This window comes from Ammospiza nelsoni, chromosome 11 (assembly GCF_027579445.1).
Source record: "Ammospiza nelsoni isolate bAmmNel1 chromosome 11, bAmmNel1.pri, whole genome shotgun sequence".
Taxonomy (NCBI): Eukaryota; Metazoa; Chordata; class Aves; order Passeriformes; family Passerellidae; genus Ammospiza; species Ammospiza nelsoni.
In genome coordinates, this window is record NC_080643.1 from 5,786,034 (window position 1) to 5,812,860 (window position 26,827).

A 26,827-nucleotide genomic window follows, 5' to 3' on the forward strand; every position below is an offset into this window, starting at 1 on the left:
AAGGTGTTTAATTGAGGAGCTTGTTAGCCAGCAGCTGATGGGTTGTTTTTTGTAGAGAACTGGAGGGGAACTTGAGCTGAGTTGGTTTCCTGGTTGAAATGAGTGTTGCTCGCTGATGGGGCTGGTGTAGGAGTGAGGCATGTGGGGAGCAGAGCCCTTCAGAAAATGCTCCCAAGAGAGCAGGAGTTATTTTGATCTATGGTGACATGGTTTTCCATGCAGCCAGGGTGATGGTAAATGAGGTAGGGCTGTCCTGCTTCCTGATCAGATCTGGGAGATTAGAGGATAGCTGAAAAAACGGGTGTTATTTTTTGGAAGGCTGTTCACAGCATCCCCAGCGATTCATCGTTCAAATGCAAATAGTGGAAACTTTCTCGCTGCCAGTGAGTTCAGGCAGCCTCTGCCATGAAGATCAGTCAGTCTGTAAATGGTGCAAAACATCAGTGGTGTAACCAGTGCAGACAGGATTAAAGCATCATGAGTGTAAATTCAGTAAATTTCCAGGTTTTCTCTGGACACTCTTGGCACTGATGGTGATAATTCCTTGCTCTGTAAAACAACAATTTTTGAGCAAGGAATATAGGGCTTGGGGTTTTAATTTTGACTGTTTGGGAGCACCTAAATGCATTTGCACGTCTGTCCTGCACAAGACAGCACTTGCTGGAAAAGGCTGCTGCAGCCTGGCTGGGCCTGTGGAACAGAGCCTTTAATGCACTGATTGCGTATTAATGAACAGCCAAGAAAGGAGGGAGGGTGCCAAAAAGCAGGGAGCAAAAAAGCCAACAATATCAGCACGAACTTTGCACTCTAGAAAGTGTGAAGTGATGTCGGTGAAAGGAGTTTACTGCACAAGTGGAACACTGTGGTCCCCTTTGATGCCCACATTTCTGTGCTAGTAAAATTGGCCAGAGGAAGGATAATTGGCCAGAGGAGCTCGGAGGGTTCCTGTTAACCCATTCTGTACCCCTTGGAATGCTCCCCACTGTTGAGTGTGTTTTGGCACTGTGGGTGCTTGCTCTGGAGTGTTTGACGTGCTGTGTGTGACGTGTGGAGCTGTAACACCTCTCCAGCACATGGGGTTACCATCCACATCTGGTTTGTATCACCCTCAGTGGTTTTATTGCAAGCTGCAGTGCTCCATCTGCACCCTTTCCCTTGCCCAGTTCTGTCCCACAGCATCAGGAAAGTGAAATCCCCAGCCTGGAAAAAGCTACAGAATAGGCTGGTGTGTGAATTAATTAATATAATGGCTACTGATAGCGGTGTGCTTTTCCTGGGATTTGGCAGAAATTGGATATCTTGGCTCTTGCCTTTTCATTAGCCTGGTTTCCACATCCCAAGCTCATTACCAAGTCCTAGGGATGTGGGTTTTGGGGTTTTTTTTTAGGGGTCCCCACCTCCTTGGAATCCTCCCATAGAGGCTTCCCCACAGAGCCAGTGGTGGCATTGTCCCCATGGAGTGCTTGGGGACAGATTGGCAGCTCTGTGTCCCTCCAGGAATGTGCAGTATTCAGTGTGGGAGCTCGGGTCCCCTGTGCAGCTGGGGACTTTCCTGTCAAGGAGCACTGGGAGTGTTTAAGATGATCTCGCAAATATTTTTTGAAATTTTTTGGGGGTTTCTTTTGGCCCTGGGCCAATTTTTTGCTTGTCTCTGATGCATAAAGTGGGTTTGAAAAAATGTTGTTTCTCTCTCTTCCCCCATTTAAACATTTCAAGAATGTCAAGTCTTGTCAGCCTTTGCTTTGCTGGGGAAAAAAAAAAAAAAGAAAAAAAGAAATCCCTTGAGGAGCTTGGGGATGTGTTTTGTATGTGATCTCAAAACCCTGAGGGAAAGGTACGTGAGGCAGGGAAAGAGGAGGTCATTAACAAAAGCTTCCTTTATCCCACATTTTAATGAGGCATTGCCATTAAAGAGCAGCAACCACAAAAAATTCAGCCAACCTGACTTTGTTCCCCAGTGTTTAGCCCCTTGGTTTAAATCATGCTCTCACTTTGCTGGTTCCCTGCTATGACCAGAGTTTTCCAAGGAAGATAAACTCCAAATTTGTAACATAAACCTGTTTGGTAACATGGACAAATTAAGAGAAGACTTCTCATGGAATTTTTCTGCTGCAGTTACTTGTAATCCCAGTAATAGACATGAAAATGGGCACAAGAAATCTGATTTCCTGATGGTTTGTGTCTCCAGGGCTCACTGAGGTTTTAATTAGTGCAGAGTGTTGCTGTTATCTCTGGATTGTATTTTATCAATGCCCTCCTTCCCCACCTTGGCTGTGGTGTATTTTGAGAGAGTGGGGCTCCTTTTCTGCAGTGATGGGCCCAGGCCATCCAGGGCTGAAGATTTGTGCTGCTCTCCCCTCCTTGGTGTCCCTGTTCTGCAGCCTGGCAGGAGCTCCTTCCTTACCTTTCCCAGCCCTCTGGTCTTATTCCACTTTTAAACTCATTGGGGAAGAGGACAGACATCCACAACACGACTGCAAACAACTTTCCCCTCACTGATCATGCAGAAATGAGGAGATTTGGTGGCTTTGGTGAATTCATTCTCCCTTAGTGGTGCAGTGGGATGGATGCTCAGGGTTTCACTGAGACCCCCTCCTGTTTTCTGGGCTGTTTTCCCGATGCAAGGGCATCTCTGTGCTCCATCCCCACCACCAAGCACCCCCTGGATGCTTTTGGGGTGAGCTGACCATTCCCCCTCAATCCCGTGCTGCTCAGCTGGACTTTGGAGCCCAGCTCTGGATGGGGCAGGGGGAAATCCCCGAGAAGGAGGAAATGTTTGTTTAATTGCTGACGTGGTGTAAGGTTCAGATTGTGAAACAGCAGGGACAGAGCAGGGCATGGTTTTTCCCTGTGGTTTGCAGATAACATGTGCAGAGCAGGCAGCCAGCGTGGGGCTGGGGGGAGAAAGACACTGAGGTTTATTTGTTTGTGTGGCTTGTTTTTAATTTAAATAACCTTTATAATTTCCCCTCCCTACGAATAGTAAGTGATTCCTTATTTATATGGGCCTTGCCTTATTATTCAGCCTGAAATACAGGCTGCACTCCAGCTTTTACAATTGGGATTAATTTTTAAGATGGGCACAGGCAGGGGGGCAGGTGGTGTGAGCCCCCTGTGTTTGCATTTCCTCTGCTGGTGGAGGCCTTTGGCTTCTCTCTGAGCAGAGCTGGGGCCAGCTGCCTGCTGCCCTTGCAGCCCTGGTGCTATAAAAGAGGCAGCAATGTGTTCCCAGCTGGAATGGGGCTGGGTAATTGCTCTGGGCAGGTTTATGGTGGGGAGGTGTGAAGTGCCCGCTGTCTGTCTGTCTGTCTGCCCCCCTGCAAGGGGCTCTGCAGATGGGCTGGGGGCTGCTCAGGGAAAAAGTGTGTTAGCCATCTACAGAGTCATGGAATTGTTGAAATCACAGAAAGGCTTGGGTTGGAATGGCCTTAAAACCCATTTAGCTCCCATCCCTATGTCCTGTGCACCCACTAGACCAGGCTGGTCTGGGACCCATCCATAGAATTGTCCCTTCTCCACAGGGATCCAAGTCACAGAGTGGGGCTCTGGTACCCATGTGCTTGGACAGAAAAGCCACACTGAGATTTCAGAGTGCATCTCTAGATTTCAAACTGAATTTTGTTTATTAAGGTGGAGGGAAGTGTGTCTAAGGAGCCATTTGCCAGCTTTTCATAAATATCCTAGAGATTTCACAGCAGAGTGCAGAGACTCTTGAAGCTGGCTGGGCATACCAGAAACTTTATGAAATAGTTGGATTTGATCAGCACTTCATCACAGTCAGGCAGCTTGGCCCAGTCTTGCTCCTCTCCCAGCCCCAGAGGAGGCAGGAGGTGCTGGGGCTGGCCTTGTGCCCCACTGTCAGCTCCACGTGTCTGTGATGGCACACCAGGACATCTGTCAGTGCCCAAGGGAACATTTATGGCCATAAGGAGAGCAGTGGGGCTGCATCAGGTCACTGCTGTCCCCTCAGGTACGGGGCAGTGAACTGAAACGCTGCCTGCCCTCCTGCATCGTGGTGTGAGGGGCATTGCAAGAGGGCTTTTCCAGGTGTTCTATCCAAGCTTTTCCAGGTGTTCTATCCAAGCTTTTCCAGGTGTTCTATCCAGGCTTTTTCAGGTATTTATTTTATCCAGGCCTTTTCAGATATTTTACCCAAGCTTTTCCATTTTCTGAAGTGGCTGGTTCAGGGGCTGTTGTGCTGCTCATTTGGTGCTGTTGCACCCAGAGGCAGGTGAGGGTTAGAGGGGTGAATCCACTGACTGCAATGCCCTTGATTTGTTTGCCAGTAAGTTTTTTTGATTTTTGCTGTCCTAGATCCCCTTCCTAATGCTTCCTGTTTGTCCTGCTCATGTGAACAGCTTCCCTGCTCCTGGCTGTCTGTGCTTATTACAGTTCCTAGAGACTTGTTCTTCTCAGGATCACAGGAGCTGTTTCTGCAGGCACACACACTCACGTATTTCTTGACCCAAGTCCTTCCCAGCCTGGATTTGTGCTGCTCTTACCCTGCCTTATGGGCCAGCATCCAAATTCAAGCACAAGAGAGATATTTGAGGTTGATTCTTTGCTGAATCAAGCTTGCTTTTTTCCCTACAAGAAATAAGCAGAAAACTTCAGCTGTGGCTAGGAGTTTTCAGTTAATTTTATGAAGTTATTGGTACACAGAAACCGAACATTTTCAGCAGCAGCAGTGCTTTTCAAAAGTTCGCCTACGAGCAGTTTATTGATTGAGCAAATAGGTGGATAACACAGGCCTGGAGGTGTATGATGGTTAATGTGTAACCATTAAATAGACTTATTTGGGCACTTTTTATGGGTTCTCATAGCAATTAAAGCTTATAAAGCTGTGGAGAGTGTTTTTATGTGGAGCAAAATGAGAACCTTTATCGCAGTGAAGGTGTTCATGGAAAAGGTACAGTTTATGTAATTGTGTTCACGTGACTTGACGTAAGTGTGGGGCTGCAGGAAAAGCAACAACCTACCAGAGCTAATTCCCAAGGCTGATTGCAATATCCCTGTGTATTGGCTTCCTTCCCAGTGGCTCTTTCAGTATATTGAATTCAGTGTCATTCCATGGGGGGGCATTTTATTGTGAGCCTCCTTTGCTCTGGACTGATTTTTTGGCTCTCCCCACCATGGGTGTGGTTTTTTGGTGTGTTTTTTAATGTGTCTTGGAGCAACTTTGGTAGTGGTGTCAAATTTGCTGAAAAAAAGGAGCATGAAATGGTTTCCTGCTGCCTAATGTGATCAAGAAGTATTCTGCAGTTCTTGAAGCTCTCTCCTGGTTAAATCACACAGGACCCCAAACTTTGTGGGGATATGGAAAAGCCTTGGTTTCTTCTTAGATTTTTTTTTCATCCCCAATATGGTGTATTTAATGGAAAGTGAAAGCTGAATGAAATGTTGGGGACTCAGTAGATGTATGTGTATGTATATATGTATGTATAAAGCTGTAGTTCCTCCTTTTCAACCAAAAGAAATGAAGGCTGAAAACCAGATTTGTTTCCTGTGTTTGCAGCAGCACCTTCTCCACTCTGGAGCCTCATGGATGGTGGGGGAGAAAGGATGGGGAGTACAGCTTGGCTCAGCTTGTGGAATTGTGTGATTGCACAGCTCCAGGCAAATGCTGACACCAGGTTCCTTGGCAGATGTTCTGCTCCTGAGGTGCCTTGGGAGCTAAAGATCCTTCCCTGGCACTTCCTGCAGCCCTTGCTGGGCTGGTGGAGGTGGTGAGTAAAGGGGGAGAAGCTCAGTGAGTGTCAGTGATGTGTGCTAAGAAAAGGCTTCACCCACAGATACTCTGCTATGACATTCTGAGATCCCTACCCAAGGGATGGATGGCTGGCAGATGTGCAGGGGATGGGACCCCTTGGGTGTGTCAGCAGTGCCAGCCTGGCACAGGGCATGCGGGCATCTGCTCTGCTTTTGGCATCTTTAAAAAACAAAACCCAATTGCTGGCTGAGAAGGGGAGAATTGTGGATTGCTGTTTTCCATCAGCACTTGGCTGCCTGGGCTCTGTGCTGTGGCAAGGGTGAGCATGTGTGAGATAACCTGCTTCAGTTCTGGAGAATGCACCAGAGCATTGTTAACATCAGCCAGATTCCTCTGTGGTGGCTCTGTGGTGCAGTCTGGACAAAAGGTTAAATTGGGCAGTCATTTTTGCAGTTCTGGAGAAAGTCCAGTATCACTCAGTTAACTTTTGCAGAGCCATTTCCTGTAGGTTTTGTTAGAGAAAAGCAAGGTTATGTGTTTCCAGTTGCAGTAGAGTTATTTTCCCCTATAAAACTCACTGCAATTTATTTTTACACAATTTTGATTGCTTTGCAAAGACTTGGAGGGTTTGGAAGATCTTGAAAGTTGTTGTTTTTTATTTCATACCTCACTTGCTGTGACAAATTGAGGAAAATGTGTTTTTTTAATGTGGCATTGCTGAAGTCTGGCCAGGCTGGGAGTGTGCACAGCCTGTGCTCCCACGCTGATGTCTGACCCAGGGTCTGCTCCTGGCAATGCCCAGTTTTGGGAAGCACTGAGGGAGTTTTTCTCCTTCAGGCAGGTCACAGCTGGCAATGGCAGCACAGATGTGGTGATGAATTGCACAGGAGTTCCTTCCTCTGGTTTTTCAGCTATGGAGACGCTGTCACCCTCTGGCTCCTTGGCTTGCCCCCTTCCATCCCTCCATATCTCCTCTTGGAGGGTGCTTTGGCTTCTCCATCATGGTTCATCTCAGGATTCCTTCATCTTTTCATGTGAATTGCTGCATTTCTTTTTCCCATTGCTTGTGACGGTGTTCACAGGGCTCTTAGGATGAGGGAAGAGATGGGGATCTGACTCCATATTTCAGAAGGCTTGATTTATTATTTTATGATATATTACATTAAAACTATACTAAAAGAATAGAAGAAAGGATTTCCTCAGAAGGCTAGCTAAGAATAGAAAGAATGATAACAAAGGCTCTGTCTCAGACTTTCTCACAGCCAGCTGACTGTGATTGGCCATTAATTAGAAATAACCAACATGAGCCAATCACAGATGCACCTGTTGCATTCCACAGCAGCAGATAACCATTGTTTACATTTTGTCCTTAAGGCCTCTCAGCTTCTCAGGAGGAAAAATCCTAAGGAAAGGATTTTCATGAAAAGATGTCTGTGACAATTGCTGTCTGTGCTTAGAGCAGCAGTGCTTCCCACAAGCCCTAACTAATTCTTTCTCTGATTTCCTTGAAATGGTGACATTTATTATTTTCACAGAGATCAGTCTGTCTCCTCTCAAAAGGACATGGTTTGAATTCTCCAAGCAGTGAGTGCACCTGTGTCCCTCACTGTGCAGGAACAAACCTTGGGGCACCTTCTGCATTCACATTTCCCAGCTAATCCCATTTTGGAGCAGGGCTTGGTGTGAAGCCAAGGAGCCCTTGGCCCTGTGAGAGCTGCAGGTTGTGCAGCGAATGGTGAGCCCCTGGCACGGTGCCTGGGCTCACAAGGACCACTCCTAAGAGGGAAGGGGTATTTCTGTTCCTGGCCAAATTGCACTGTTAGCTTTTCTATTTTCAGGGCAGCCAGGTGGCCACCCACATGGAGTTTCATTATGAGAGTTTTAAAAAAAATATTTTGAGAGGCCATTAGGTAAGTTTGAGATGGCATCTACTTTGGGTTATGCCTGAGTGAGGTGGGCTCAAAGCAACAGGGAAGGACCTGGCTGCCTTTAAACATCTTCCTGCAGAATTTGTTGCTTGAATGCAGCATCCCTTCAGAGGAAGGATTCCCTGTCCTTGGAGCTGGGACTGAAGCTCCTGTGACAAATGCACATCCCCTGGTGAGCAGAAACTAAGGTAGTTATAACAAAAAATCTTATCTGAAATGCCAAGAGGAGTAGAATGATTCCAGTAATAATAGTTAAAAGATGAAAAAATTAGTTTATCCAAGTACCTTCTGAATCCAGCAATTTTGCAGGGAGAGTAGGTTCTTTGTTTCCCATAGCAAAAGAACTGGGAAATGTTCCCCTCCCATCTGCAATGTGGAAAGGATAAAAATCTATAGAAGGGAAAGTTTGTTCTTTGACTGAACCTTAAACATCTACATTCCCTTTGAATTAGCTGTGATGCCTTTAGCTGAGAAACTCTGCAAATCCGAGGGAGTTCATTGAATAATAAATCAAGGCATCCATCCAGCAAAGGACATCAGGGCCCTTTGAAGTAGATGAAAAAATACCTTTATGATCTGAGAGAGAGCTTTGGTGCCTGACTGATGCTGATGCAGGGTTCAAACCCAGCTGCAGTGGCCCCCAACAGAGGTGGGGAGCAGGAGCAAACGTGGGCTCAGGAGCAGCTGCTTCCCCTTGGCTCTGCTGCAGCCCCATTTGCCCAGAATCCTGAAAGTTTGAGAGATCCAAAAAGCAAAAAACTGCAGCCAATGGAAATAAGGACTGACTTTTAATGCTGCAAAGTTCTGAGATATCAGACTTGGGGAAGAACAAGCTCATTTGAAGGACTTTCTAAAATTTAATTGCCTATAACATTTTCTTCTTCTGAGATTTTCTGTAGTCTGAGTTGCACTAATAGAGAAACCTGGCTTTCTAAGTGGAAGGAGCTGAAAAACAGCACCAATAAAAGCTGTAAAGCTCTCAAAGATTTTTAAAATAGTGCTTCTGTAAAAGATGTGACATTATATGCCGGGGCAGAGTGCAATAAAGATATTTTAGTAGCACTCTTCACAACTCAGTTGTAAGCTGTACAGCTGTCCCAAACTCCCCTGATAAAGCTTTTCTAGCTGTGTAATCACTGTAATTGTATTGCCTCATGCATACATGCATGTGTTTGTGTTTGCATGAAGGTCATGTACATGTGTAAGTTATTTAAGCATGAATGCACACATGTGAGATTCTGCTGTATGTAAGGAATGTTAAGGCTGGCATGTAAAGCAGCAGTCGGTTCAATTGTTCCCTCAATTATTTTATGGCATTCCTTGGGCAGAGACTTGAGCTTCAGCTCCATCTGCTTTGACATTGCTGCTGTCCCAGGGGCAAAAACCAATACAGGCGTTATGCCAAAAAGTCTGAGTGATTATTCTGACAGCTGACCCTGATGCTAACATGGAGGTAGGAAAGTGCTTTTTATAGAGCACACTCTCACACACAGTTATACACTCACTCACACTTCTATTTCTCTTGATCTGAGTGGAAATGGCTTGTTTTAAACGCAGTTTTTCCATCTTGAAGGTCAATTAAACCAAGTTGGAGGTCAGATAGAAGGGACAGAACATTTGCTTCTTGGTGTATCTATTTCTGTAATGTTATCAGTGCATGTGGTTTTATTTCCAGCATTTTGTTCCCGGGGCTTCCTCTAAGGCTGAACAAATTGGATCAGTTGGATGTGGTACAGCTTCCAATTTGGGGTTAGAAATCCATTAAATTGCTTGGTGCTTTGTTGGCAGTATGAAAGTGCTTAGAGTGGAAGTGCATTACGATTGGACATTGATTACTCGAAAGGAAAGGGGATGGATGCTTGTGTAAACCATATACCTCCAGCCAGGATGGACAGCTTTGGGGTTTTTTTTAGCTTAAAATCCTCAGGTTTTGCCCTTAAAATGCTGTTCTTTATTACAGAGCAGAACTATTTTTAAACTGGGAATGGAGAGCTGTCTGCCATGTGTTCCTCACACCTCTGGGGGATTAGAGCTGGCCCTGCACCATGCAGTGCTGCCAGCCTCACACAGCCCTTGGGTAACTAGTCCTTGGGATATTTGGGGTTATATACATCATTCCTTTCCACACACTAAATGTTTGCATTTGGCCAAGCTCTCAGTTCCCGCCCGTGGCATTGGAAGGTGCCAGGAATGTCCTTGCTCTGGTTGGTTTCAAACTGAGCGAGTTTATGGTGGGGCACAGGGCTGTAATTCCACTTGGGCTGATCAGAGAGGGCTTTATTCCCTCTGTGCAGAGCTGCAGAGTCGCCTGGGTGTTGCGTGAGATCGGAGCCACTGCTGCAGAGCTGGCAGGGCTGGCCGTGCCTGTGTCCTGGCTGCTCCAGCTGGGTGGGCTGGGCTGGCTCTGCTCCATCAAACTCTGCAGCCCATCTGAGGAGGCACAGCTTCACCTCAGTCCATCTGCTGAGAGCTTTTTCCCTGGTGACAGCACAGCCATGCCCTGGGTGGCTGGGGAGTGAAACAGCCAGGTATTGTGGCCAGCCAGGGGGAGAACAGGACAGCAGTGCTTTTTTCTGGGAAAAACCTCTAAAAATACTTGGGTACCATCACTGTGTGAGAGCAGGAGGTGATGCAGCCCCTCAGGATGGGTGGAAAGCAGCATCAAGTGCAGGAGAAGCTGGAGCAAGCCTGGAGTGAGCCCCCATACCTGGGCTGCAGGAAAAATCTGCACATTGCTTTTTTAAAAACTTTTTTTCCCCCTACTCTTTTCCTGACTAGTTTTAACCAATGCAGTCTTCCTGACTAGTTTTAAACCAGATATTCCTTGGTGCCACTTCTCAACAAGCATGTTTTGGGGGCAGATCAGTCCTCGCTGATTAACTGTTAATAAGTGCCAGGAGAGAGTGGCTGAGCAAACACAGTGGGAGAGGTTTGTGTGCCCTGTCCCCACCATTAATGATCGACTGGGCAGGGCCATGCCAGTGCTGTCACTGGGCCAGCCATGGCCAACTCTCACTCAGGGTGGGCTCTGCAAAGGGGTAATGCCAGCTCTGTGCTGAAATTTCATCCTCAGGGCTTGGGCATCCCCCATCCTGTGTGCAGTAATGCAGACATGGTGCTGCTGGGTAATGGTTGATAGTGGGAACCTGTTGTGCCAGGTTGTGCGTTTACTAAATTAATATTTCTGATTAAAAAGTGGTGTTGGAGTAGTGGAAAAAATATCATTTTGGGTGGTTAAGATCTCTGAGCTTACCAGGAACACTTGCAGATAGGATTGAAACCATTTGAATCCCCAAAGAGAGCAGAGCACGTTACAATTCTGTGTTCTTTGAGAAAACTTGAAATATGATTATTCGGTATTACTGAATGGTTGACCTTGGAAGTTTTCTAAAATCATGGAAATCTTGAACAATGTTTGAGGAATTTCTGAATTATTTCTCTCTTCTCTCTGCACTCACTTTCTAACCCCCAGCTGGATTTTGCAAAGTCATGTGGTGGGAGGGTTTGATTGCCAGCAGTCCAACATGCTGCTGTGGGTCTTCCCAAACATCTGAAAAAGCCAAAGGCTTGACATGGTTTATCTGCTGTGAGTACTTGTGAAGAATTGCACAACTTTCAGAAGAAAATATTTGCTTTGCAAAAGGAGCCATTTTTGAAACTGTAAATAGCACTTAATGCTGATTTATCAGTGCAGCTTGTTATTGTTAATGGAGGCTGAGCAGTTCTAGGATAGATATGTATAGTAAATCACATAGTTATTAATCCTCAATAAATTGGTTTAATATGTTGAATACACAGTGGGGAGCCTTAATTGAAAATGTTAGTAAAGAAGTCATGGCCTTTATTGATTTACCAAAGAAAAACAGCAGTGATGGAAGCAGAAGCAACTTGTTTGGTAAGTATTTTGTTTGAGCTGGGCTATCCAGCCATTGCTCCAGTGGTTCAAGAGACTGCTTTGCTTTGTGGGTACAAAATCACCAAGAAAGAAATTTACTATCAAATTAGAGAAATGTGAGTTTGGTCATATACAATCAAGCAACGAACTTGCAGGCTTTTGGTTTTAGGGCTATGTCTTTCTCACGGCAGTAGTTGGCACTTTAATCAAAGCAATAAACCCAGAACAAACCCTCTAAGGTGTCAGGGCAGATGATGGGTGGAGTTTTATTTGTGGGTTAAAAAACCCTCCACATCCTGCTTTTCCTTCCAACTGCTTACCTGTCACAGGTGGCAAAGCAGGATTGCTTTACTTGAAATTAAATACAGTTATTCTTATTTAGATGCTCATTCCCCCTTTGAAATGTGTATTTGGAGCTGATGCCTCAGTGTGTTTTGGAGAGGATTGTTCTCATTCAGGTAGTGCAGCTTAATAGAAGAGGCAAATACAGAAAGATTGCTGCAATTAAATCCTGCTTGCTCTGAGCCCTGCAGCATCCCCTGCACACAAAGCTGCCTTGGGCTGGGGCAGAGGAGCCTGTGGCCCCAGCAGGAGGGTGAGCAGCCTCAGGGGCTGCAGGCTGTCTGCCTGTGGCTGCTGCTCTTCCCAGAAGCAGAAAAAGCATTGTGGAACACCTTGTGATTCCTGCTTGCTTTGCCCTGTGTTGGTTTGAGTCCCTGAGCTGCTGGGAAGGGCTGTCCATGTGCCCAGGGAACAGAGGGGCCTGAGGGGATCTCATGCATGACTTTGAAATCACTTCACTTCTTGAAACCTCACTTCACTTTTTTTTGAACAATTGGAACAGTGGTTTTGAAGCAGTTGGAATACTGAGAGCTTGTTGAGTGGGCCAGGATGAAGCTCTGGTGAAATGAGTATCCTCATGTCCCTTCTGATGGTGCAGAGCCATAGCATGAGGTCCATGAGCACCTGAGTTACCCAGGTGGTTTCTACATGTGTTATGGAGTATTGCCATATATGTGTGGTAATGTAGATTAAATTGCATCTAAGCCTTCTGTCTTAAGAAATAAAATAGGGAGGAGATGATCTTTCAAGAAAAGAGAAAAAAGCAGATAAGAACTCCACTTGAGTTTTGCTAAGGTTATTAAAATAGGAGGAAATGGGATCCTAGGTTTTGTCAAAACACATTTGTGTAAGCCAAACAGGATCTGAAATAACCTACTGAAAGAGACAAATAAGCCTGTAAAAATCCTTGGTGTGGGAGATGTGGAAGCCTCAGCAGCCTTGCAGTGCTCCTGCAGAGGATTCCTGCCTTTCCTCAGCCCTGAGAGTGTGCCTGCTCATCCTGTGCTGCCTCTTGGAGGCTGGCAGTCCACATTGGCAGAGATATTCACGTTTACAGCCCTGTGTGATCTCTGTGCACCCCAAGCTGTGAGTGCAGAGTGGCAGAGCAGGAGGAAGGGCCAAGGCTGACATTGTGTCCCTGAAAGTCACTTCAAGGTAAGATCATTCCCAAACCATTTTCCTCAAACCATACCAACCACATGCTAAATTCAATTGTAGTCTGGCACAATACCTCTCAGTGATGTGGTTTTAATTAGTGTTCTTTGCGTTAATGGCTGTATCTGCATGGTATCAGTTCTTTGGGGATCATGCTACAGGAATTTCCTTTAGCCTGTATCACTGGTCATGACTGAGAGTGATTCATGGTGCAGTTTTCTTGGTGTCTGGATGACCTCTCAGAGTTTGTCTTCACTGTCAAATTAGCTCATATTATGGCTTGAGGGCTGCCCTTAGGTTGACTCCCCCCTGCACATAAAGCCCCTTATATGAGCAGGCTGTTAACCCAAGCCAGTGTGATGCTGCAGCTAATTTGAACAAGGACATAAGTAAAGCCTGACTGAGCACATCATCTGAGCCACCAACAGAACCCCTCATTGTGGGGCACAGCTTCACCCAGGTGGGTGCTGTGTCCTGCAGAGCCCCCTTCTCTCCAAAAGCACTTTGAGCAGCAATCCGGGGCATCCACCTTGTTTTGGTGCTCTTACCTCCTTCTAGGAGGTGGCTCTTTGCCATGCTTGGTGTGGGCCATTTCTGGGCTGCATTTCAGAGTCTCTTTAAGCTGGATGCTTTGCACTTATAGGCAGCACCCAGGGTACCCTGTAACAGAAATTACAGGGGGCTTCGCTTGGGGCACAGTGGCTGAAAAGCTGCCTGGTGAAAAACGACCAGGAGGTGCTGGTTGAACTGTCTGAACATGAGCTAGTGAATGCCAGGTGACCAGGGAGGCCAGCGGCACCCAGCAATAGTGTGGCCAGCAGGACAGGGCCAGTGATCACCTTCAGCACTGGCCTTGCATTGAATGCTGGGCTCAGTTCTGGGCCCCTCAGTACAGGAGCACAGTGAGGTGCTGCAGCATGTCCAGAGGAAGGGGCTGGAGCACAGCTCTCATGAGAAGAGGCTGCAGTGGCTGTTTGGCTGCTCTTGCCTCATGGGAGTAGACTTTGCACCTGTCCTGTGCACAGAAATCAAAAATGGACTAAAGCTCCTTCTTTGTCCTTTTTGTCCATACAACCACCTGAATCCATGCAATCTGATGGATTTGTGCTTCAGCATTAATGCTCCCCTGTCACTGCTTACAAGGACACTGCCATCTCCCTGGCACCTCACAGGCTTGTTTAAAAGAGACATCTGAGTGTGCTTTCTTCTTGCACAGCTGTACCCTTGTAGCATGGGCAGTGTGCTCCCTCTCTGGCTCCCCTGGCCCCCATCCCCAAGCTGATTCAGCTGCAGCCATGCTTTTCATACCCACTCAAGTGTGCATGGGGCCTCCATTCCAGGGCTGTAAAGCCATCTACAAACATGTGGGAAGAGGATGGTGCCTATTCAGGGAGCTGCAGACTAGGCAGCTATCTTTCGACAGATGAGCCAGAGGAATTTCTACTGCAGGGCTCAATTGTTCTGGGCCCTCAGCTCCCTTTTGTGCAGGAGCAATGAAAAGTTGTGTTATGACAACGGTTGACAAAGTGTTTAATGAAAGCCACAGTTGGCAGTGACAGAATTTCAAGCTATCCTCCTTTTCTTCAATGCCTGTCATCAAAAGGTGCAGAAACGCTTTTGACATAATCTTCTGCACTGACAGATAAATGGTTTTGATGTGAGGGTTGGAAACTTTCACCTTGCAGAACAGAATTCAGCCATCATCGTGGTGGACAGAGACCAGGAGCTGTGTATGTCTCTGTTCCTTTGTCTGGTTTTCAGCAGAGAGCTAGGTTGCTTTTCTCTGCACTGGTCAAGGTCCCAAAGCAGGGCCAAAACTTGGACATAAACTCCTGATCTGCCCTGCACCTGGCCTCTACAGGTCAAAGAACTGACTGATCCCTCTCACTGCAAGCAGGACTCTTTCTGTGACAGCACTGTTTCTTTTGGGAGGTAGTTTGAGCATACCCAGTTATTTAACAAGACTTCAGTCTCTGCAGAGTTCAGTGATAATGCCACTTTCATAATGCCAGCTGAAGGCAAACACTGCTTTCTTATTTAGAGACTAGAATAACTGAAAAGACAGACCAGGGCCCTTCCCATATTGATTTTACAGGCTCTCAGTTCCTGATCACAGGCATCTTAGTGACAGGAGGGGAAAACCCTTCATTGTTGGATTAGCCAGTACAAGGAAGACTTAAATGGATAAATAATATGCAGAACACTTTTCATGCCAGTAAATCAGAATAAAGTTTAAAAACATTTACCAGCTTTTCCTTTTCAATAGAAGCTGATATGAAAAAAACAATCTGAATGTTAGGGGCTGCTCAGGTTGGTTGTTCTGTTCTTTCTCCTCTGCCAGCTGTAGAAAAGTAAGCTTTGTAGGATGCTTCCCTCAACTCACAGCTCAGGCTCTTGAATTTATATACTTGACTTTTGTTTTCTTTCCACAGTTGTCTTAGAGGGATCAAAATATCCTTCCATGAGTAATTCAACATACCCATGCAGAGGAGCAGGGCACTGAGCAGTTTGTGGGCAGCCCCACTTTTGGGTCAGCTAACATCACCTGTAGGTGCCAGGAAATGGGCAGAACATGCACCAAAGCCATGGGGTCTTAGAGCTGGCATAAAACACTGCAGATGCTGCTTTATAAACTGGCTTTGAAGTGATGCTCAGGGTGAGAGATACCTCAGAGGGCTGGGCAAGTGCTGGTTTGGGAAAGGACGGGGTTTTGGTGTTGGGAGCTGATGCCTCTCTTTCTTTGAGGGAGACATTTTGGAAAACTGATGGCAGAAACATTTGTTTGGTGATTGGGCAATTTTGGCATCATCCCAAGGGCTCCTCAAGAAGAAATGCATTCTGTGCTGCAGAGGAACAGCAAATGTGCCAGCTTGCAGTGGTGGGACAGCTGTGCCCTGGGCTTGGCATCTCCATCAGCCTGCACTGCTGGTCTGCTCAGCTCAGGCCAGCCTGGTGGGGACATTAAAATCCTGCAGTGCTTCATTCACTGCTGGACACTTAGGACCCACATTTAGGGGTGGGAGAGCATCCTGTGCACCCATGACCTCAAGTTTTGAGCTCCCTTCTTTGTTTGCATTACTGGAGCCCAACCAAGACTGAGGCCTCATTTCATCAGCATCAGGCAAAGCAAGACAATACCTATCTCAATTTTATTTACAGTCTAAATAGACAAGACAGACAAAGGGTGGCTGTGGAAACAAAAGCTCTGGAGAGGTGATGTGACATGACCGGGTCACACAGCAGGAGATGAAGAGAGCCAGGAACAGACAGAGGTTTCTTGACTCCCAGTCCCAGTGATCTGTCTATTGAAACATGTTAATTCTTTCTCTCACTTCAATGCTGTGACTGGCATGCCACACACTGCCTAGTGAGGGGATCAGAGTTCTGGGAAGCACATCCTTTGATTGCTAATGCTTCAGGCTAGAAATTCTTGGATATTTAATATAAGTTAAAATACAGCTAGTGCCAGATACTCAGTAAGCTTTATTTTGGCATATCTATGTAATTTCAAGTCTCTTGTTTGTTTTGTACTGACTCTATTTCTAGCTTTCATTTCCCCACTGATTTTTGAGCAGTGTAGTGTACATTTAGTGAGGATATTTGGTGGTTGGGGTGAGTAGTGTGGGGGGAACTGAAGACTTTGGTGTTCAAGAGGATGGAGTTCACCTGCATTTCTGCAGCAGATATTGGAAAGTCTTTCTGTTGCTGGTGCAGCAAAATCTCTCTGTGCTATCTGAAGAATCAGCTACTTGATGTTCAAATGTCCTGCATGGCAGCAGCAATAATCAGAAAATCACTTTGCGTGATGTTAAACTATGGCCATGAAATCCTTTAATTTATGAATATCTTTGTTTTTCACTTGTGAACTTTGGAGGTTCCTGTCAGCATCACTCAGTGCTTGAGCACAGACTAAACCAGGGACCTGGTCCCTCTGGCAAGTGCAGGGAGGATCAGTTCTGGTGCATGTGTTCTTGTTTCTTGCTTCATAAAACAGCCCCTTAGCCTATTGCAGAGGAATGTGTTGAGGAGAAATACATTACTTGAAAAATGTGAAGTTTGGCTGCAGTAAAAGGCACAGAAATACATGAAAACAGATGGATTCATGCACCATCATGTCTGGCTGTATTTCCCCCTTTTAGTTTGTCACTTGTGTTTCTGTGTTGACTTTATTGTGCTGAGCCTGTAGGAGGTTACCTGTTGTATTTTTCTTTTTGCCTGTAGATCAGGCAGGGGCAAGCTTCAGCATGATCTTACTGTGTGGTTAAAAAAAAAAAAGTAGTAACGTAATCTGTGGGCAAATTGCACTTTAATTCGTAATTGTGCTATGAATATGGACTTGGCTTTCAAACACACTCTGAGTTTAAACTGCAGTTTGACTTTTATTTAGATAAATGCCTTTGAGTTCATAGTGAAATGGATATCTGCTGTAGCCTGGTATTGATTTAAAGGTCTCTTGAGTGTTTTAAAAGACGGTAGGGGCTTACAGGACAGCATATTTTAAACTGAGATGCTTGGTTAGGTTTTACACTCCTCTATAACTTCAGCTCTAGGCTCTGTTAAGAGCCAGCTTGTGTTGCTGATTGTGGAGCATTCTTCCACAGCAGGTATTGGCAAAAAAAATGGAACATTTTGGGCAAGATGCAAGGAGCTGAAATGATGGGGAATAGTGTGATGTGAGAGCCATCAAATGATTCCCTGGTGCAGGGGAACGCTTTGAGGACTTCCCATAAATGCATTACAAGAGGGCAGGTGATCAATATCTGCTTTTTAGCTTGAAAGAGGTGTTTATCACTTCCTGCAAAGTTGGTAAGCTTTGTAGTCTTTCAAGTCTTGGTGTTTGCAAGGCTGCTGTGAGCCTGGATTTCTCTGTGCATTGCCACAGAGTGCAGTGTGTCAGTGTGAGCACTTCAGGAGAGATTTTCCATCAGTGCTCTTCTGGCAGCTGCCTTTTCTTTGTGGGTGCCTCAGTGACTTAGACCCAGTTTGGGTTCCAGACCTGCTTGCTTTCTGTGGGCACAGTTTTAAAGCAACAAAAATCCCAAACCAGGGAAGATTGGCCAGTTTTCTAGTCAGACTGGCTTGGTGGTTTGAATAAGCAGCTCAACGTTTGAGGGTTTATCTAAAATCAAGCCGTGAATCTTTTGGGCTGTGTTCAGAGGTGCAGTAAGAGGGTGTAACCTCCCTGCAGAGGAGGCAGGAGGGCTGAATTTTACCCAGGGTAATATCCGAGAGCAGGGCATGGAGCAAAATAAAATTAAAGAAGTCCCCCTCACAATTTCCTTACAATTTACTGTGGTTGCTGTTCTGCTGCCACCCATCAATTTGCCTCCTCCCTCTTTAGATTACACTCTCACAGAAACATGCCAGCGCTGCATACAGAAGGATAATTAAAGCACTTGTTACTTTTTGCATCATTAGTCACTTGGTCTTAATTGATCTGGTTAGTCCTGGCTGCAGGTTTGACCTGTCCTGTGTGGAGTGCTGAGAGTGCATATCTTGGAGGGAAGGCTCTGCTCTTGCACTGTGTGATGCTACAGCAGAGCATGGCAAAGCTTTTGCTTGTGGTTTCTGCATTTGGCACTTAATTTGCATTATTTTGCCTGTTTGCTGTCCCTAGCAATTGCTGCAGTGTGTTCCTTCCTGCAGCATGTTGAGCTGTGGATGTGTTTTCAGTCAGGGATGTCCTGTGAGGCAGATCTGCTCTCCCACCAGGCTGCACAGCCCATTTGTCAGCCATCAGTGCTCGAATATGATTTAGGTTTAGGCTGTTGGATAGTTGGAAAGTGTTGGCTGGGATTGTTGAGGACCAAAATGTGTTCTACTGTGTGGCTTGAAAGCTGTATTCACTGATTAAAAAAAAATAGTGACAGGCTAATTATATAATTTTGTTAGAAAATATAGAATATATTTTATGTTTACACATAGCAAGTGTACATATGCGTATTTTGTGTGTAACACACTGTGGTATAAAAAATACCTGTGTGAATATAGCTATAAAATATTTAGTGGAAGGTTTGTTGATTGTTTAAGTTCTGACTTTGTCAGGAAACATCCTATTCGTCTGTGATTAGTTTTGTGGTTGGAAATAATCTATAGTAGAATAATAAATGTAATTGTGTAATATGAAGACAAATTAAAACCACACTAATCTAATGCAAAAGAGGAAGAAGCTTGGGGAGAGCTAGATAAGATTTTTGTCATGGAGCTAAACTCACTTGTGTATCCAGCAGAAAAGTGCTGCACTCCTGTTTAAGTTCTCTTTAAAAAAAACTCCAAAACCCAAACTCTCCTAGTGTAATCCAGAATAATTAAGATGATTGTTTTGCTGAGAAGGGTGACTGCATTTTGCTGATCCCTCTGTCTTTTATTTTAACAGAAACCTGAGCTACAACAAGTTGGCAGAGATTGATCCTTCTGTCTTTGCAGAGCTGTCGAACCTGCAGGAGGTGTAAGTATTCCTTCAAAGGCTTTAATTGTGTTTTGCCAGGGCTGCTTGTGGGCTGTGAGGAAATTATATCTAGTTTCCTAAGACAGTACCTTCCTTTAGCTAAGTTGAATGAGCAGGTCTGACTTGGTGTGGAGGTTTTTCTTCCCCTCTATATTGTATCTGGGCTGCTCTTTTTTAAACTAATCAATGGGCAGAACACAACATTCCAATTAAAACAGCAGAGCTGTTATTGGAAATCATTGGAATTTGCCTCCCTGGGTGTTGTGCAATGCTTGGAGGCAGCAGTTGAGCACTCCTGAGCACACTCACACAGCTCCTTGCTGAAAGCACAACCCTGAAGCAAAGCACAGCAGCCTGGATTGTGACACCTGATGCCAACTTAGCCCAAATCTCCCAGGAAACAAAGGTGTAGTGTAGTGGATAACAAAGCACTTAACTGTGCCTCCTCCTCTCTCAGACATTTGTGCTCCTTTTGGAACCAGAACAAGCTCTGCTGGAGGTGTTGCTAGAAGAGGCTAAACCAGCAGAGCTGTCCCCTGCCCTGGTGAGGAACAGAGGAGCTGCTGAAGGTCTGAGTGGCTGTGCCAGCCCCTCCTTGCTGTAAAACAAACCCATTTCAGGGAATGCAGGTTTTCCAAGCTCCTGAGAAGGCTGAGCAGTTTCACTCAGAGAGGGGCTGCACTGTCAGCCCTTCACAGGGGTGCCTGGAGTTCTGATTTTGGGGTTTAAAACCAAAAGTGCCTGAGATGGCAGGCTGAGGTAATGAGCTGTGTTTGCCTGGTGAATCGCTGGCATGTTTGAGGTTTGGGCTCTGTTTGAAGAGCTACTGCTGCCTCATGGGAAACTGAAAAAACATTTCCTTTCAGAAACAATACTGTGCTCTGTCAAGCATTTGCTCTTGTCCTCTGTCTGTTTTCATTAAGTGTTGACTCTGGGACTCGTGGAGGGGCCAGATCCTGTGATTCTTAAATAGGCAAAAAGTGGAATTCTCCCTGGCTGATGGCTGCTGGATTGGACTGTGGAGATTCATGCAGCATCTCTCTCCTGGCCTCCTGTTTGCATGAATAGTAGGGGCTTGCTGGGAATCATGAGTAAGTGAGGAATGGATATCAGGAGTGACTGCGCTGCTCTGAAATCAGCTCTGCACAATCTTTAGAGAGAAAGTGATGTGGGTCAGCAGAACACTGCCTGCAGGATCTGTTTTCTCAACTTCTCTTTTCACTGTGAAAAGCCTTAAATTGCTCTGTGCTTAAAGGAGAGAATTGCAGCCCTGATTTATAATTATCCTGACATGACTGTGGCTTAGCAATAGCTTTTATTCATGGAAGTGCCTGAAGGTGTGTGACTTCAGGGAGCACAGGGTGGGAAATTGGGAAATGTGTGTGGCTTCTGATTCCCCAGGTAGGGAATTCCCTTGAGCAAAGTGCTGTGCACGTGTGTAGAGCAGTGAACAGTTCCCTGCTGTAAAAAGGTGTCAGGGTTTCTGGGGAGATAAGTAATGCAGCCACAGTGTAATGGGTAGATAAGAGCTGCTAGCTGTGTCAGAAAGGGTTAGGGAATGGGGAGAGAGCAGAAGAGTGAGTAGGAGGGAAAGGGAGCAGTCAGAAATGGGAGACTGGAGGGGAGTCAGAGGTCTGGAGCAGAGCCTGGAAGGCAGTCTGAGGGAGAAGCTCTATTAAAAGCCCTATCTACTAATCTTGGTTGCTTTTGAATAACAGCTAAACCACAGACCACTGAAATAAACTTCATTTCACAAGGAGAACCACATCTCTATTGCCAGAGCATCTTCTCTCTGAGTTTTGGTTTTTTTTTTTAAGCACTTGACAAACATTCATGAAATAAGCATCATGCTGTGGCATGTCTCGAGAGCAAATCAGTGTTTCTCTGTGCATGCTGTGCTGGGCAAACCAAGGCACCCTCAGGGAAAGAGATTGCCCCAAATAATAGATGCATTGATAAGAGCAGAACCTCCCATGATGCTTCAAACGTGCTGTCTGTGGTTCCTGAGCATTGCACAAGGCTTAAAACTCTGTGTGTGTCTCTCCATGTGAATAATTACTGTGGTATATTTTGAAAACATTTTGTTTTCCTTGATTTAAAGAAAATATCTGCAGACCAAAAGATTTAAATTTCATCCCTTATCTTCAATGCTGTGCTTTGCTTTCTGAGATTGTGATAAAGTCAGAGCAGAATTTACCCTACACTTCTCCCTCAGTTTAGGCAGTTGTTTGTGTGCTTTGTTTTGGGGGCCTTTATGAGAAGCTTTTAGAAAAGTTTTAAGTCTGTGTAGGATGAAATTTAGTGGCTCAAAGTGATCCCCCTTGCTCTGAAATAAGTGGTGGAAGCTCAGGGTAGGGGCTGGACTGGGACATTATTTTCCTTCAGGACACTTGATCTTTCATTCCCTTTGGTGCCTTCATGTGGTGACAATGCCCTGGTGTCCATCCATTCTCATTCCATGGATGGATGGATGGGGCTGCGGTGGGGTGGGCCCCGTGCTCCTTTCTGGCCTTTCCTCAGCTCATGTGGCTCATGGAATCCCCCAAACTGATGGTTTCATGGCTCTCAGGTTTTCCAGGCTCATTGGTAGCAAATAAAAGTAGTAACCAAGTTAAAATTCCTCTCCAAACAACTCACCTTTTCTTTTCTAAAGTGCCTTTCACTGAAAGCTCTGGAGAGCTGTGCTATTTTTGAGCAGGCTCCATTTCAGCTTGACACCAGCCTGGCAACTGGACTGTAAATATTTTATATGGGTGCCCCCCCCCCCCCCCCTCTGCCTCAGCATCCAGAGGGTTTGTGTTGTCAAAGGTGAGGGCTGGGGAAGGAGACTGAAAGTTTTTAAAGTTGTTGAGCCCAGCTGCTCTGTTTTGAGGGGGTTTTCCCCCCTCTTTTTTTTTTTTTTTTCTTTTTATTTTTCAATTGCTTTACATAGGGAAAAAGAAAAGATGAGTGGGAAATCCCAGGCAAATACAGAGCTTGGCTGTCTCCTCTGTGTCAGCAAATGGTGCCTGTGAGCCAAGAGAGAAAATGAGGTGGGAGAAGCACTTCTGACTGATTCCTGCCATGGCAGGAGGCTGATATATGAATATCACACTTATGTCAGAGCAGGGTTTGACCAGTTGTTAGATGCTGCTTGGTGTCAGAGCTGCTTAACCAGAGCTGACCCAGGCTCCTTCTTCTCCTGAAGATGCTTAGTTAGATGCTAATGAAAACATGCTCAAATAAGCAATTTAATGCTCTTTCCAGCTTGCTCTGTACCTTTGGAAGCTCCAGACCATGTTGTAATATGAGCAACAGTGAGCTGTTAGTTGCAGAGTGGAGCTCCTTGCTGAATTGCAATGCATCTGGCTTTTTTCCCTTACATTTTAAGGCATGGGTATAATGTCAGAGGCAGAGGAAAGCTTTTATCCCAGCAGTGCTTGGAACTCCTCGTGAAATCAAATATCTTGCCTCCTCTCAGAGGAGCCAGAAGGGAAGTTCTGGGATAAATGTGCCACTGCCCTCTCCCACCTGCCAAAAATAGTGTTAAAAGGAAAGAAGAGGGGAAAAAAACCCAACATAATTTAAGATTGCCCCTACTCATGCCTGTGGCTTAGCAACTCTGGGCTGTGCAGCTCTGGGATGCGGTGCTTTGCACCCAAATTGTGAACATTTTGGGATTTTCTGCAAAAGGAGAGCACTTGGAAAGCCCAGAGTGACCAGGGGTGCTGTGGGGGTGCTGGGGAGCCTGCCCAGGGCCTGGCTGTGATCACTGCAGTGAGAGGGGGGAGAGGGTGAGAAGACTGAGAAATTAGGTAATTTTCAGGCAGCCAGACGAGCGACTGTTACAGTAATTAATTGACTAATTCACCGTACAAACAAGAGCTCTTTAAAGCAAGGAAGAGCCAGTCACATGGCAAGGATCTGCTTTCAGTCAGAAAAACACTTTAAAGCATTAGGCCCTGGCAGGGGATGTGTCTGTGCTGGTGCTGCCATTAACCAGGGGCTCTCTGTGCTCCCCAGATGCCTGGCCTGGTGATGTTTCTGTGCCTGGTGACATTTCTGGGCCTGGTGACATTTCTGTGGCCAGCACTGCTGCCTTTGTGGGGAAATCCCTCTGGGATTTCCAGAGCTGGGCCTGCTGTGGACAGGATGCCATCAGGTTGTGCCCCCAGGCCCTGACCTGGTGTGAGCATGGGAAGGGTTAAATTCCTGAGCCATGGCACAGGTGGCTTTAAGGTGCAAAATTCTCCTGTGTCAGGTTTGATTCTGGAAACACAGGCTAGAGGAGGGCTGTGCCACATTGCTTTCCTGCCTGGCACTTTGGGGAGTGGGTGGCAGGGAGGAAAGGCCTAAAGTTCAAGGTGTGGCCATCAGAGGGCCAGAAAAACCCAGATGGAGGTTTCTGCCTCAGTGCCAGCCTCCCCTGCTCCTGTAGGCCTGGGCACATGCTGCTTGCCTTCAACCCTGGTTTCTGTTTCTTGCAGGAGGCTGGACCACAACGAGCTGAGTGCCATTCCCTCGCTGGGCTCTGCTGCTTCCAGCGTCCGTGCCCTGTACCTGTAAGTCATTGTCACCTCCTCTGCCTCTGGCTTTCTCTGGGGAGGGTTTAGCTGCCTCTGGGAGCTTCATGGGTGTCACACTTGTTCCTGCTGATTTTAGGGTTTGGTTTTTGGCTTGTTAAGGAATTTAAGAATTAATTAACCTTAATTAAGAAACATCATGTGGAGTAGTGTGATTTGTGTGAGGTTTTGTGTTGTACATATGGTCAGTGGTAATTCAGGTCAGTAAATTCCACAGGTTGAATAAAACTTCATTTTTCTTATCTGCCTTTGGGTTTCAACCATTAGGTCATACCTGTGGTATTAAATTTTACATTTGCTTTATTGTTCTTTTTATTCCTGGGCCTGTTCTGATCATTTCTTCTTTCCTCTTAAAGCCAGAGAGTATTCATATCTTAATCTTTTAGGGAACTCGTTCCAGACCTGTTTTTATGATTTCTTTCAACTTCTTTTTAACATTTTCTTTTGAGATTTCTTTTTCTCAGAAGAAATCATGCAGTGATTGCAAAGCATGATCTGCAGAAGGTTTGAAGTTCCTAACTTTGGTAGTTTAGATGGCCACAGAAGCATCAGACACCTGGGAGCCCTTGTGTATTGACCACCAAGGACATTGGTCCATGGTGCTGCTGAAGGGAATAAAATACTAAAACAGAAAACTATTTCGTATCTAAAGAGTGTGGATTTCTGAAATTAATTTTTGCATGTGTGTGCTTGTACTGTGCACTGAGAAGGAATTTTGCTGAGGTATGCATGATACCTCCCAGGTTCCTGGGAAGTGTTAATGGCTAACAGGGACTGGAGCAGTTCAAGTGGTGGCTTCCAGCCTGCATGGCCCTGTGCAGGTGTCTGTGTTCTCCACAGATTTGGTGCTTCTTGGGGTGGAAAATCATCTGTGACCACACCACCAGCTGATTGGCCTCTCTTGCTCTAAAGGCTCTGACTTTTTCTGAGGCAACCTTTATCTGCTGCCCTTCTGTGCAGCCACATTTGTGCTGTGCACCAGCCTTTGAAAAAGACCTCCAGAAATCTGATTTATGGATGGAAAGCTTGCACAGAATTTGCCATGCAGGGATATAGTTTTAGGCCCCCCAGATTGGCTTCTCTTTCTCATGAAGTCTATAAATGCTCTGAGTTCCACAAGCCCCTGTTGTTATTTTTTGCTATTAATTTCACCGTTGGCAAAGAACCAAATTGCAAGAGCTTTGGGTTTTTTATTCCTGAAATGAAATGAGCAGTTTGGAAAGGGGGAATAATGGCTTGTGGAAGGCAGTAGATTTACAGCTCCTCTGAAATTTCAGAGTGGTGCAGAAGGAAGAAGAAGCTACAAAGCCAAATGATAAAAGAATGGTATTCTGAACAAACCTGCTTACTATCACTTTCCAGAAATCTGAATTGCTCCCCTCAGCTGCTGCACATAAATAACTCTGATAGCAGGATTTGTAATACTGCTGTCATACTGCTGCAAGAAGGGTCTCTTTGTTCAGCTTGTATTAGAGAATGCCACATCTTTTCCCCCTTGCATTTCCTTTTAATTTTTATCAGAGATAAAAATAACCTGAATGATGTTTTAAAGGACCTGTTCCAATCAATGTTGCTGAGTCACATTGGAATGATTTGCTGAGGAAGTGAAGTTTTCTCCATCTTTGGGAGTCTTTAATCAATTGCTTGGCTTCCTAAAAGATGGGCCTTTAGTTCAACCCTAGGTTAATGGGCTTTATAGGCAAATTGGTGGGTAAAATTTAGCCTTGTGTGATGTGAGGAATCAGATTATATGGTCTTACTGGTTTCTTCTGGCCTTCCAATCTGTGAAGTAATAATTGGGGAGGCTGCCAAACCAAACCCAGGGTGAAGACTCATAATGAAGACTTGTGTACTGAGAAACTGGTTTATGTTTAAGTGTATAGTGTTACAGTGTATTCTTAATGCTAAAGAAAAATAAATACATTTCCTTTTTGTTTTTTTCAGTGTTTAGAAATGTGTGAAGTGTGTTTACCTCACAAACCTCTGAAGTAGGTTTTGTATATTGCATGTGGTTAAGTATTTCCAAAGGACTGTTAATGTATTATAAAAGCAAGTCTTGTGTATTTGTCACTCAAAACATCCCTTCTGAATGAGTTATTTCATCTCCTACTCTTCCTAAACAGGAGAAAGCACTTTTTCTCATTTTGGGGCTGGGAGAAACAATACTGCCAAACTCAAATTTCCCATAAAGTTTGATGGTTGTGTGGGGTTTTTTTGGGTTTTGCCTTTTTTTTTTTTTTTTTTTTAATGAGCTCTGCTTTGCATTCCCTGTTTTTGGGTTTTCCATACCTGTCTCCATCACCCAAAACTTGCCTGACCCAACACGTGCGAGGACCAAAGGCCAGTTAAATATATATGTAAGCATGTGAGAATCTGCTGAAGAGAGAATTCTCAGAGCTTTCTGCAAGCCTTTGGATGTCCCAGGCTGCAGATGGATGCAGACATAACATATGTACCAAAAATGCTTTGTCCTGATACCCTGCCATGAAGTTTGGTTCAGTTCAGTTATTCCTCGAAGAATCAGTTTGTTTGCCTTGCATGTTGAAAATATTGCCAGAGTCGTTCATTTCAGCAAGAGCAAACATAAGGGACTTGATAAGGCTTTTAATAGAACAGAAGGGAAAAATAATCTATGTAGGGTTACCAAATAAAGACAGACATTAAATGCAAACATCTGTTAGTGCAAACAAAAGCCAGGAAATTCAGCTGGGAGGGGGAGAGACCGAGTCTGGATTCATTCCGAAATTACATCGGAATAGCTGAGAGGAGAACCTTGCCTGCAATTCC

The 26,827-nt window shown here is 45.3% G+C and overlaps 1 protein-coding gene across 2 annotated transcripts in view; it reads left to right on the forward strand.

Moving 5' to 3' along the window:
• LRIG1 (leucine rich repeats and immunoglobulin like domains 1) overlaps positions 1-26,827 on the forward strand; it is a 92,932-nt gene that overhangs the window by 15,463 nt on the left and 50,642 nt on the right. For both annotated transcript variants that reach the window (XM_059480029.1, XM_059480030.1), the window contains exons 2-3: positions 19,407-19,478; positions 23,945-24,019. In XM_059480029.1, coding sequence (XP_059336012.1) covers positions 19,407-19,478; positions 23,945-24,019 — 147 coding nt within the window. The remainder of the gene's footprint in view (positions 1-19,406; positions 19,479-23,944; positions 24,020-26,827) is intronic.